The sequence below is a fragment of the Plodia interpunctella genome, chromosome 9, assembly GCF_027563975.2.
Source record: "Plodia interpunctella isolate USDA-ARS_2022_Savannah chromosome 9, ilPloInte3.2, whole genome shotgun sequence".
Classification (NCBI taxonomy): domain Eukaryota; kingdom Metazoa; phylum Arthropoda; class Insecta; order Lepidoptera; family Pyralidae; genus Plodia; species Plodia interpunctella.
This window is the reverse complement of record NC_071302.1, coordinates 5592724-5607234: the sequence shown is the minus strand read 5'-3', so window position 1 is coordinate 5607234 and position 14511 is coordinate 5592724. Positions and strand designations below refer to the sequence as shown.

General features: G+C 35.2%; 1 protein-coding gene and 1 long non-coding RNA gene across 3 annotated transcripts; one reads left to right on the top strand and one right to left on the bottom strand.

Annotated features, from left to right (window-relative positions):
• Nucleotides 1-41: 41 nt before the first annotated feature.
• On the bottom strand, nucleotides 42-9301 carry LOC128672442 (uncharacterized). The gene is made up of 5 exons (XR_008404968.1): nucleotides 9129-9301; nucleotides 7028-7370; nucleotides 1875-4477; nucleotides 810-1041; nucleotides 42-345 (listed from the first exon to the last, which is right to left on the bottom strand). It is a non-coding gene; the product is annotated as an uncharacterized LOC128672442 (long non-coding RNA).
• A 963-nt stretch (nucleotides 9302-10264) lies between these two features.
• LOC128672472 (lysozyme-like) lies at nucleotides 10265-14472 on the top strand. 2 transcript variants are annotated; one of them, XM_053749634.2, is made up of 3 exons: nucleotides 10265-10421; nucleotides 13274-13432; nucleotides 13812-14472. In XM_053749634.2, exons 1-3 carry the CDS (start codon nucleotides 10406-10408, stop codon nucleotides 13955-13957), a joined length of 321 nt encoding a protein of 106 aa, XP_053605609.1. In that variant the 5' UTR covers nucleotides 10265-10405; the 3' UTR covers nucleotides 13958-14472. The 2 variants fall into 2 exon arrangements, with proteins under 2 accessions (XP_053605609.1, XP_053605608.1); XM_053749633.2 differs by lacking the exon at nucleotides 10265-10421 and adding an exon at nucleotides 10532-12767.
• Nucleotides 14473-14511: the final 39 nt, after the last annotated feature.

Genomic DNA, 14511 nt, shown 5'->3' with positions numbered 1-14511 from the left:
AAATACATATATAGAAATTTTAGATATAAGAAACGAGACAATTGTAGTATTTACTTTTTATTATAACACATATTTAATTTTTCATAAAGTTCTATTAGTACTTCCATTTAACACCTAACTTAAAAGCATGTGAAATTCGACACAACACAAGACTGACTTTATAATTTGTAAAAAAAAAGGAAATGAGGCTTCATTTTTTCATTGACCTGGTCCAGGTCCATGGAGCCCAGGACGTCCGAGATGGAGAGGTCCATGGTGAGAGGGTCCACGGTGGGAAGGTTCGCCCGGGCCGAGGTGCTTAGGAGGGTTACCGCAACACGATAAACATCAAAACATGCTCCCATCCTGAAAAACAATCCAAAACAATCAAAAATCCTTATTACATATATTATATTTACATAAACAACAAGTTGTACAAAACCAATATCTCTTCCCGCTGTCTATCTTTATATATGCTTGAGATTGTTCGACGACAGTGTCAAACACAAGCATGTCCAAGGAAATGGCTAGTAAGCTATTTCCTCGTGTTCCCAAGTTAATAAAATAGACCTACTCATATGAAATCGACATCAATTTTTATATGACATCATCTGTAGCCCTATGTGCCCCACTGCTGGGCATAGGCCTCCTTCCGTCTACGCCAAACATTTCCATGACACTGAGAAATTAATGAACTACCATCTTCATCTTCTAAGCAAGGAAAAGTCTGATCGTCTTTAATAAAAAGTTAGTCTGTATAATTGAATTATATATCTACAAAAAATATTGCCATAAATTTTCACAAAAAAATTACAAAATCACATACTAACCATCAGACTCGAAAATCATTTATCATCACTTCTTTCAGGCGTTTCTGAGTAAGGTGGAGGAAAATCGGTCTTCAGGGGCACGTCGCCGTAGGCCGGGGGTGGCTCTGTGACGGGACGGCTGACCGCAGACACGCGAGGGAACTCGCTGTCATCGGACTCGCAGACGCACTTGCAGCAAATGCAGGGGACGAAGCAGCAACAGAAAGGTCTCACTGTTATTTTGAAACCCATCCTGAAATAACAAGGATTTGATAATTACTAAATTATACCATCTAAGATTGGTTTTGTTCAAACTTCTTTTAATTTTCATATAAATTATTTTTTTAAAGGGTGCAAATCATTATCTGATATCCTACAACTGTCAAATGAGTGATTTTTAATTTGATGTTGGAGTTTCTTCTTTTAGTGTTATACCTCCTTCAAAAAATATCGTAGCTAAAACTTATACCTAGTATACGTATGTAGTTATTAACATAACTATTATATTTACTATAAAATTATCCAAATTATATTGAAAATAATTAAAAATGATATGTTTTAGTTTTTTATATTTCGAGAATAAATAAGATAGTTAAATTGAATAACGCCCATATAAAAGTTTTAAATATTTTGTATTATTGCTTATAATTTGTCTCCTTGGCTCGATATTTTTTTGCATAGAACGATCATTCTACTTTCGACATACAATTCTAAAACACAAATAATTTATATATTTCTATTGAGTTTCATATATTACAATGCACCAATGGATCAAAGATTGAGATATTAGTCAAACGGAGAATCCAATTCAAAGCGGAATGTGGGTCCGAAGAGAGGGTAGGCTTTTATAACGCTACTCCCAAGGTAAAGGGTGATTTTTGTCAACACTGCGTTTATAACTCGTCCATTTACAAGGTATGTCTTCGTTCAGACTTATCACGTCCACCTATCACACACTCTAGGTCGACAAGTTATGACAACCTGCTTGCTACGCGTCGAACATAAAACTTGAATGAAACAGGTCCTACACGGCCTAGTAAACATATACGTAATAGTATGTAGTTTATTGTTTTATTCTTTACTTACCTAAATAACTGCTTCACCATAGACACTAGGCACACACATAATCGGTATATATTTGGTAAAAACAACGGTAGATATCTCTTATCAACTGTGGTAGTTATCAATGGATTGGAAAACGGTTTGTTCACGAATTTCACTTGTTAAATTGATGCGTCCGCTACGTGCGCCTGCTTCAAATTGATTCTTGCTTGCAACAATAGCACAGTAAGGTCGTCGAAAACATTTGTGTGGACGGATTGAGTAAAAAACAATTGAAAACGAGTTGTCCATACGCATCACAGGTTTATTTCAATGTCCCTTTGGGAAGACATGGCTACCGTGTTACCAACCATGTTTTTATTATTCTTATAAGTAAAAGATACATTATTAGCTGCGCCTCAATGCTTAGTAGGGATTTCAGGATAAAAAGTCCCTATTATTCCAGGTTAACCGTCTATGTTATTAACCAAGTAATTAAGACATTATTGATAATGCCCGCTTTGAATATACCATTTTAAGCGAAATAAATAATATATAGCTATAAATCTTCCTTATTTATTACATTGCCCCGAACAGTGTGAATAATGTCGTGTTCGATACTTGACGAGATTTTATTATGATAAGAACTAAGTAGGTAATTGCTTTTATTTCGTTTTCGAGGTTTGATTTATCGCCTTGTTTCTGAACATAATTTAAAATCAAAGAATTTACTTTTTTATGGAATTATAATGTGTTTTCTTTGTTTACGGTTTACGAGATAGAGAGAGATTAGAGAGCCTTGGTCTGTTTTACCCTGATCGATTTATAATTGATGTTTATTAAGTAATGAAATAATATAGCGGCGACCGTGTGAAGTGACTCTAGGCTCCGACGTTCAAGGACTGAAGAGTTAACCGGACAACCCTCAGATGAGAAAGAGAGAGCTGCTAATACAGTTATTCCTGCTTTAAAAGAAGCACCCGGAAAATATATTACCGAAAACCACAATATATTGAAGCGCTTTAGTATAAGACCATTCTATACTATATATCATTCCATGAATTTGAAAGTTAAGCGTGTTAGTTGTATAATCACAGCCTAGCATTCTATTTTCAAATTTTCTATTTTTTTTTTATTTGTTCGTAAAGGGGTCAAGAATACAAACGCAACGTTTGACTTATAATACACTAGATATAGGTATTTAAAATATTTATTTCGTTATATACTTTACAAAATGCATACCAGCTAATCGTGCATCACACACAATAGGCTACATACATCTTAAATTACTACTTAAATCTAGCATGTACAATAAATTTCAATAAAGGTAGTATATATTCATTTATGTACTTAAGATTAAATACCAGACCTCCTGACAAGTCTAGTAACCTGTATTTTAATTTGTATTTATTTTATGTCCTAAAACTATATATGATGTAGGTAGCTATAATAATTAGGAGCACAAATAAGACATTATATAGATATAACAATGGTCAAAGCTGTGTATCCTTATACTTGAAATATTACAAAATTTACATTAAAAATTACCTAAATAACATAACACACTCTTTATGCCTAACGATCAATTAACAGAAGAATTTGCCAAAAAATAACTAGAACAAAAGTCAGAAATACATATTTACACCCTGACGACAAAAATATTAATGACTATATTCATGCAATCCTGGGTAACCCGTTACTAGTTGGACTTTTACATCATGATTTCTCCACACTTTTATAGAACAAAAACATGTCTGAAAAATTAGTTGAACATTATAATAAGTTCTCATCGGTATCGTACATTATATCTATGTATATTCCTTTGCCTGTCCGTTTTGCGCCAACAAGATTTTATTAGATAAAAACAATAGAATAACATATTCAGATTTTAGAAGAATGTTAAAAAGTCTTAGTTAATAAGTGAAAAACATTTTAAATTTATTTATCGATTTACAGTCTTAAAACGTAAACTCCTATATGCATTCCTTAAAACGTAAACTCTTTGAGCTTTTGTTACATACCAATTTTTGACTGCGTGCAAGTATACATATGAACAGAGTAATCATATGTTTGCCTTATTTTTTTAACAAAAAATAAGTAGATACTCCTCGTACCAGAAAATAATTATATATAATTTCGGAATTTATCTTAATTTTTGAAGCTACTTATTTTAGGTCATTTTATACGATATGAATCCTAGTAGTGGAATACTATTGTTTTTTTAGCTTGTAGGTGTGTCCCACTACAGAGCAAAGCCTGGCCATCTTTCTACCATAGGCTAATAAAAAATATTACAGTCGGGGCAATGGATAACTTGATGTATGGATACACGTCGGCCATAATGGCTAATCGACGTACCTTGATTAGTTTTTCTTTGTAATGTTCCAAAGCTCACTATATGTACCAAGCAATGCATATGTAAGTACGTCGAAAAACCGCGCTCAAGGCCAACAGTGTAGTGCCGTCTTGAAGTTATCATAATTTATCTGTACGGTGGTGGTGGCTGGTTGACAATTACAGGTGGTTGCTGGACGGTAGTGACATGATGGTGGTGGACGTGCCGCTCAGGGGGGTCGCCGCAGCAGTCGCAGCACAGGCACGGAATACAGCAGCAGCAACAAGGACGGCACGAGATGTTACAACCCATTCTGGAATCGAAAATTAGCTCTGTTAGTGAATGTAACACGAACGATCTTGTGGCCTAATTAATGATCATCGTGCATCGGTCTGGGGTTCGAACCTTCGATATGGAGATTTTTTTTTTCAGATTTACATGGGTCTTGAATGATTATGTCATAATATATTTATAAGACCCAGACATAGACTAACAAGAAAAAATATACTTATAGATCACAATATAGTTGTAGTTAGTATCTTCTCTACCTTGTATCTAATAAAACTTTGCCCAATTTGCCCCTATATATTTACTAAGCAGTGAATATTGAGATATGGAGTCCAGAAGGAAAATCTTTGGTGACTTATCAGTCACTGACACAGTCTGAAATGTCTTTCAGAATGCCTCCGCGATGTAATTGGCGATCCAAGGGCACGGGAGAGGATTGCCATGAAGGCATCGACGGTGCAGAGGGGAAATGCGGTTAACCTTCTGGAACCCTTCCTCGCGGAGACCCGCTGGAGTCTGATTGATGAATTATAAAACTGGTATAAACATAATTACAGCCATGATTTGATTAGAGGTAAAACCGAGACTACGAAGCTCATTGGGTTGTTAACTTTAAGGAGGTAAGGAAACATATTGCAACTCTTTACACCAAAGGTTTACAAGATACTAAAGAAATATTATTAAGTCTGCTATTGATACTGGAAATAAATAGGTAGATATACAAGAAAATCTTACGTGATCGTGAAGAGAAATAAATTGAGAAGAGGTCATTGTCATGCGACTCTGACAATGCAACCCAGGTAGGTCTGTACGTATATTAAAAATGATAGTTTAATAGTTAATAAATGTTAAATATAATAATATATGAATTTTAATGATATTTAGCACATACTTATGGAAATATGGACTTCGACGCTCAACGGCTGATGAAGAATCCGAGGGCACCCTCAGATATGTAAAAATAATACCAGATAGGTACTCTTTATCTTAAAGTATACAGGGAAAAAAGATAATTTTAAAGTTGGCTACGATTAGGTACAGGTACTTACTGATAATTTTATCAAGACGATATTAATCGAGTTCGATATCTGAGTAGGCTGTTTTCATGTTAAAACCTTGCATGATCATTACAGATAGAGTTGCCTATTACATATACCTATATGATTTTTTTTCTCTAATTGTAATATTTTTTTACATTTGAACTATAATTAAAAGAAAAAAAGCTACTTAAAAATAACAAACTATTTAAAAAAAAAGTAAATTAATTATATATACGTATATTTACGAAAATGCCAATCCCTGCAATTCGTTACCTTGAGTTAGCGTGCCCTGAAGGCTGACAGCATACTTACCTATTCTCTGGCCGAAATTGAGTGGTGATTTAATTCTTATGTGCCTAATTATTTGAATATTATTATATCTGTAAGCCTGTAAGATTAAATACTTATTTTTTTATTATTTGTCTCTAGTATTCCACTACTGGGCAAACACCTCTCTTCTACATCTAAATATTCACATAAATACTTATTTATACTATATTTAAAATCTTTATAAAATATAATTGGATAAGAACTTACTAGTTGTGTTATTGAAAAGATAAATAGAGTTATAACTAACCTTGATGTCTTTTTTCCTTAAGTTTTTATTGAATTAGAACTAAACTAAACAGCCATCTAACCTGTACTACAGTATTATTTTACTTTACTGAATTTTATGACAAATATATATCTTTACTTATTAGTCACCACACATTTATCTGAGTAGATAAAGATAGAAAGATATATCCACACTATACATACATATTTTCGTTAATTGTTCGAACTAGATACGATTTTATCATAATTATCATAGATAGTGCCGGATATGTCGGTATGTGACCGTCTTTCCTTATGACTAACTGTAGATGACGTGTAATACCTTACAGCACTTTTCCTCGAAAGTAATAAATAATCTAATAGTTGTTTGTCTACGAATTATATAAACATTCTGGGTCGGTAACTACATATTTATAATTCGTTCCATTCAACGATTTTCAAAGTGTGCTCCGCAAAGCCCTAGGGTTCCGCAAAGCTCTGGTGCTCCGTAAAACATCCGTTGGGTTCACGAAAATATTGGTCATAATTAAAAAACTTTCCTTCAAAGTAATTCTTACTCTTCTCTCCTTATAGAGTAATATAAATATTTTTTATATTATGTAACTTTTATAAATATGTAGTTATTTAAAATTATAAAATAAGAACTTTATTGAAAGTCTAATCTAATACGCTATCGGCCATCAGTCTAATATTGCAAAAGGGTTCCGTCTTCAATAAAGTTTGAAAACCGCTGACGTAGTTCCACAACCAGGCAGGTGCTAATTTGATTTCGTTTACTATTTAACGTGGTCATACTATTACTATGTTGGTGAAACCAATATTAGATGATGTAGGGCAATGAAAATATTTATCACCTATTATTGTACAAAAGAAATACACATATGTTTATAATCAACCCACTCCCAATACTAAAGGAAAAAGAATCTATTGCATGTTATGGTCGTCCACTAAAATATAAATAACCGAAAAACCAAACTCACCTTAACTAGAGATTATCTTGCTACTGAATAGTCAGGGTACTGCTGGTAGCCTGGTTGTGGGTGGGGGTAGCCGTGTGGGGGTGGGTATCCTGGTTGGTAGCCTGGGTAGGCACCCGGCGGGGGCGGCCCGTAGTATCCTGGCGGGGGCGGAGGCTGCTCGACCACCACTGGTGGCTGGTGGACCACCACTGTCTGCGGCGGTTGTTGCTGCTGACCACACGCGTTTGGACACAAGCAAGGGATCAGACAGCACGCACTCAACGCCATACAACACGGGTTGCAACAGATATCGCAGTCCCCACAGTCGAAAGAAAAGCAGATGCCCATCTTGATATTTCTTTTACTAAAATTTTAAAAAATAAACACCAACTTTACCTTAAGGTAGGATGACAATGAAAAGCGAGAGAGATATAGCGCTCGTGTACAAAATGGCGGTCGTTATCACACTAAAGTATTTGTTGAACAGATAGAGCTTATCTATTGATAAAATGATAACAACGTTTTGCACAAGGTAGTTGGACAAGTAAATAGTTATCAAATATTTGAGAAACTAATTTCTAATGAAGCTATTATTATATTACAGTTGTTAATTATCGAGTTCTTTATTGCGACAAGTCCTGATCCTAAGTCCCGGTACCTAAAAGCACCTGAAATGACTATGTACCTCCGTTAGACGCCATCTAGTGAGATATTTTTTAACAATGTTCCAGGATTTTTATTTAAACTCTATTTCACATTTTGAAAAGCTAAAAATGAACTTTATGCCATGACACGACTGCTTTGGGCCAAGCAGAAAATTAGAAATGTTACATGTATATAGGTACCTATTGACATATACTGATAAATGTGCGGTGCTTTTGTAGAATCGAAAAGAAAACAAACTACAATCCAATTAGGTAAGCGAGTAATTAGCACTCAGGTAAATAAGGTTGTCATTCATTAGCATGATAATACGACATGGCTTGTTTATTATTCCTCAGAGGCGAGAAAACTGAGTTGGGAGCTATGTTAGTAGGTATAATAATATTTACTTAATATCCAAATTATGACGTACATGCTATATGACTGAAATCAAACTGAATCATCTAACTTCAGCAATGTTTAAGCATAATGCTGATTTGAAACGCAGTAAATTATATAAGTGAACCATAAAGAAACCACGGCGAAGTACGAGCAGAAACCTACTACCATTTATGCCCACATATTATGCCCATATTTATACCCAAACGTTACTAAAAAGCAATACTCCACCAATCCCTTTGGAAAGCTTGACATCGTTTCGTCATCTTTAGCTAGGTATTATAAGCTTTCCTCAGCCACGTCAAACACGTAATTTCTGGACTCACTCAGGGTGTAATACGATTATAAGAGTCGTCCTTTTTTGGGATGCATTCAAATATATCCCGCTATTGTAAAATAAATTGTAGGTATGTCAAGGTTCGCCTCCGTGGACGCCATAGTACAACACAATGTCGTGGTGTCACGGAAAGTCTAAAGAATAGGTACTTTGAAGTAATATTTATTATTTTTACTCGTTTACGCATAAAAGTATTATGTTTTCAGGGTTTATGCATGTATTTTTTTGTATCGGCACTTTCGAAACACTATGAAGCACCTAAACTTTTAGAGCAAATGGAGTCAACGATCTTCTTTAGAAATAGTACTTTTTATTAGTCTAAATCCCTCATTATAATAGGGTAGTTGACTAGGTCAGTGAATTGTAAAAATTATGTACTGTACATTATGTATAGGTATCCATTGTTTGTTGTTGGTTGTCCATTTTCACAAAATGTTAGGTAGGTATAGGTACCTATTATAAAAACAAACTACACGAAACGTCGACTTTACGTAGTATTCTAATATTTTATTTCAGATAACTGTGTGTCCTTATCTACCAATAAGGAATATTGAGTAATTAAGGCGCCCTATTCTGCTCAAATTATATTCACACCTGCCGTATTATTATAGGTACCTATTATTTTATCGAAATCGAAGTCACATGATAACAATAATATCTAGGTAATTTCTATTGCTAGTGGACGACCAACTGTTAGTAAAAAGCGCCAATTCCAAGGTATTACAATACAATAGCGATACCGACCTTGTGTCTACGTAGAATGTAAAACATTAGTTTATTATTCTACAGGAGTTCAATCGTCAACAGCACTATGTAAATACACAAATTAAACTGAAAATGAGTCGGCTGAGCGCGCGATAGTTCGTCATACTGTGGGGAAAACGACAATGACGCTGCGACCGACGACGCCTGCGCATAGTGCGCCGATCGGAAGTCTCACGGAAACTTGAAGGAAAAACAAGGACAGACATACAACAATGTCACGACGACGTCATCGTGAAAAACAAGAGCAAACTTACCTTGCTGATATACCTGTACACACAGGTGGAGAAAAAATGTAAGGACAAACGCTGGACTCCGAGTTTTAGACATGCAATGTGGCAAATAAATGTAATTGCATGAAAGCACGCATAGCTTTCAATTAAGTATGACCTGTGTAGGCAAATACTACAATCTAAATTATATTTTAAATGATAGCGAGTGGTAAAAGAGTAGGAGAGTTAAAATAACTGACAGACATGGCTACTGAATGTTAGGTAACGATTAAAGAAAACTTTTTGTTATTCTTAAAAAAGTTTGAAGGCACCAAGTAAATAAACAACTTCATTATATTTTAAATAGTTTTGTTATACACGTCAAACATGCTTTTTAACATTTTTTTACATCTCATTATTATTTTCATTATATGTGTACAAATTTTTAAAACTCGCAAGTAGGTAACTATGTTTTAAAAAAAAATTAAAGGCGATTTTAGTAAGATCAGTTATTTCGTAAAGTTCCGTTATTGTCACTTGCAATATAAACGGCGGAAGACAGTTAGACAGTGTAGCTCACGGTGAGTGCCCACAAGGCCGAGGTGCAATTCGTCACGCCGCCATTTTTGTGTTTCGTGACGGATTTTATTTACGTTGCAATGAGGTAGCTCGTCATTAATGTTATGGTTGAATCAATACACAATATGTGAGATACGCCTGTATCTCAAACAAAAAAACTCTCAGTAAAATCTCGATGTTTCTTCATTTTAATACCTAAATCTAGTCTTCAAAGCTATCACCAGAAAGTTTCGATGGCTAGGTATAGCACCTATTTAGGTGTAAGATCATATAAGAATATTCTACCCTACACAATTGGGTATGGTAGAATATTATCCAATAATCTTATCGTTTAAATTGCTTTAGGTACCTACACTATTCTTACTTTTGAAGAATGTCACTAGAGCTAGCAAAGTCAAGTTTACGTGGAACCCACAAGAGTCTGCGGAAGGAATAAAGAAAATATCTCGTTGCTGAAAACAGAGCGAAATGGAAGGCGATATAGGTAGTAGCTACACCTCATATAGTGTTAAAACTAGGGTATCGTTCCATAAAGTTATAGCGCCGTAGGTAGGTACCTAATAGGCAACTATGCCTACAGAACTTAAGGAATGTGACAATGTTTCAAAGCGCAATTTTCATTATCTTCCTAATGCAGAGTGCATTAGGAAGATAATGAAAAAAAATATTTGAAGGTAAGTAAGTATACATTTGTAGTGTAGTAATGAACAACAATTTCTAGTGTAGTAATTAACTCATAGTATGACAATCACATGTCGACGCCGTGCCCATTTGACGTTAGCTCCAAAACACGGTTTTGGACCATAACATAATAAACTACTTACACAAGTTTAGTTTCATTCTTTATCAATTAAATCGTCAAGTGAATAAATGCACCAACCTATTCAATTCACCAAAAATCATTGCTGATCCTGTATTATCCTTAAATTATGGACGTAGACGTTTATTTGTAATCAGTATAATCTGAATATCTTATCTCGGAGATACGTCATACTCAATCAATGCCAAGAGCTAAGCGCTCACTCAGTCGTGGTAATCGGCTAACGCTGCTTCATATTATGTGAAAAAAAAAAACAACATACAAGTTATGAGTGGCGAGGATTTTCCGCTAGTCGCTCTAGCTGAAGCAACCATAGACTACGTTCAAGAGTTTCCAGCATCGGAAGAAACTTCTAACACACCACAAAATAATAATATAAAACATGAGGAAAAAACATCTTTGTTCCGAAGACTACCGAGCTTTCAAACAGGGTTGAGGCCGAATTTCAGAAAATTACAAAGAGGCATTCGGAAAATGAACTGCTTTCGAAATTATGAAGAGGATGAGGATTATACGCCCATGATGGAAGTCCCGAGACACAAAAGCATTGATATTGGTGTGGGATTGGCGCGAAGAGTATCTCTATTCATCTTCACAAGGAAGACTGTGTCAACACATCCATATCATCCGTACACACCTAGTCAGACGACCAGAAAACTACATTGGTTTACAGAGGAAAAACATTAGTATATCGTGATAACGCCAAGGAGTTTTATCGAACTAGGAAATCCATTCGGATTCTCGGAATGGTTTTCGAGTGTTTAAATAAGAGAAGTCATGAATAAATCTACATGTGAAGACGAATTAGTTATCTGCTGACCGGGACTGAACTAATATTTTCGTTCGACGGGATGTGAGGCATCAAACTGTGGTACGATTGTGCACTAAATAATTTGGGTGATTTATGGGTATTTATGGCACAGAACATGGTGTAAAAATAAAAAAATGATAAAGCATTTACAATTATTTAAACCCTTCGAATTCGTGTTTAATGCATACTTTGCTTTGAAACCAGAAAAACAGACATTGTTATGTTTCCGGAAAAGAGCCGGTCATTTTCTTCCAGAACCACTAGCCACCAATTTAAAGAAGTCATATAAAAAAATACTAGCTGCGCCCCAGGGTATCGCTCCCGTGAGAATTTCGGGATAATGTGTTAATCCAGGTTATATCTATTATACCCGTACTAAATTTCATTACATTAGTAGGACAAATCACCGCTAGGAATTGTATTTCCCAAATAGCAAATAAGTATTGATGTTTCTCGGAATCTTCCACAGCCCAGAAGCCAGAGCCCAGGGTACTAAGTTATTGTCTAAGGTAGTATAGCCACAACTTGCTTGTATCATAAAAATATCTTTTAAGATTTATACGAAAGGGTCCCAGATTATCTTTTTTTTATATTAGGACAAATCACACAGATTGAGCTAGCCCCAAAGTAAGTTCGAGACTTGTGTTATGGATACTAACTCAACGATACTATATTTTGTAACAAATACATATATAGATAAATCAAAACATCCAAAACCCCGGGTAAATCAGAAAAAGATAATTTTCCATCATGGCCCGGGATAGGACCCGGGACCACCACTGCGCCACCGAAGTATCTACTACGTATATTACCACATTTTAACTGATGAAACGTTTTGAGTCTAAAAGCAAACAAAAATAAAATTGTTCTTTATCAAAACCTTATAAAATCTCGCACTGTTTTATAATTGGCGAGTATCAACTGGTTTTGGAGATAATTTTGGTCATATTGTAAGTTCATCCAATGTATAAAAACATGTGGCAATCCTTGACACAGATGTACTCGTATTGGGCAAGCCTGTTCAGTTTCAAGTTTCAAGTGATCTTACACGAGAACAAGCAGTAAAATGAGAGTAATACTAATTTCCGTCATAGTAGTCACGTTTTCAATACAGCACATCGTTACAAAGAATTTTACGAGGTGCGGTTTGGCTAAAGAGTTGCTGCGCCAAGGTTTTCCTGAAAGCCAACTAAAAATCTGTGAGTTCGTTTTTAGTATTATTCAGAAAAGAAATTTCTTTAGACTAAATTCAATTCAAGTCACAGGTACAGTCAACAGCAGATTACAATAACCAAAACAGCATATATGTACCTACATATAACGCCATGAAAAGTAACTTGACGTGCGATGATAGATACGCCGTTCTATAGTAACTACTTATGTACAAACAATTACATAATGTAAGTACACAATGCAATTTAAACATTTAAAATTACTTTGCATTAAAATCAAAAAGTTTTATTTCCAACGTATGCAATCTCTTTTAGTACAGTTCGTATAAAATGGTATATAAATAAGTATAACCTCCACCTTTACATTGAGCCTGCACACTAGTTTTAATGAAGGTAAATTATTCCTGCCTCCACATGTAAGACTTGACGTCAAAGTATCCAACACAGACCAATCAAGAATGAGTGGACTGTACCTGACCAAATTCTTTTTTGCACAACTCACAGGCATAGAAACTATAACTTATCCATTTCAGGGGTATGTCTAGTGGAGGCTGAGAGCTCTAGGCGGACTGGTGTGGTTGGGGGGCCTGATGACGACGGCTCCTACGACTACGGCCTCTTCCAGATCAATGACCGATACTGGTGCAACTCCGGCGCAACCCCTGGCAAAGGTTGTGACGTGAGGTGCAAAGGTGGGAACATTTATATATGTCGCAGTAAGATGGATGAAGCCGTAATATAGTTATACCTCTTAGGAACATAATTATATGCCGGAACATAGTTAAGTATAAGAAAGTGTTTCGTTACTATCTTTCTAGGAATATAAGTAAAAAACGGTTCAAGTTAATGATATTACGCGATGCCACTCTTGTTCCTCTTGTTCCTGACTCTCAATCATTACATCATGACTAGAGCATAAAACATTAAATCTGTCTGTACCATGGATTTAGTAAGTACAGTACCTACTAATTCCATGGTCTGTACTGTGACAAATTGCATTCTCAAAATTTGCATGATTAGTATGTTATTTGTTTCTATCTATATAACCATAATCAGCTGTTTTATTTTCAGACCTCCTGAGTGACGACATCACTGTCGCATCGGTGTGTGCTAAAAAAATCTATAGACAACAAGGGTTCCCCGCGTGGCTCGGCTGGAAGAACGAATGCCATGGCCGCGCCTTGCCCAGCCTCGATACATGTATGGGATATAGATAACCTGGGACTTTAGTGGTATCCGAATAGTGTTTAAAACATTGTTTTTCATTCCTGTTACTAAAGTGGTATGTATATGTACAGAAATAAACTGAACAATTGTAACATGTTTTCATAAGTGTGAATTTATACTACAGGCAATAAGGTCGACATTCGAATATCTATGTCTATTTGTATACGTAATTCGTGTGTGCGTACGTAACATAGAAAAATGAGAAAAACCGGTTCAAACTATTCTGTTTCATAAGTGTTAGGAGCAAAGCCGGTTTAAAACACCCTTATAAGTGTTATAGAATAATTATGTATAATAAATAATTATGTAACGGATGTGACGTGTTACACTTATTATAGTGTTTTTGGGTCCTTGATAAAAACAATCGAACATGCTGAACCTCGGTACAGCGGGACAAAACAATCGCTAAAATATTGTGACAAATCATAGTATATTTTGTTTCAATCAATTATAATGTCTCCAAATCAAATACAGATAAAATTAAATATTTGTGTTCATGATAAAATTTGCCACACTGGGAACAGTTTGATATTAATTAAAGATA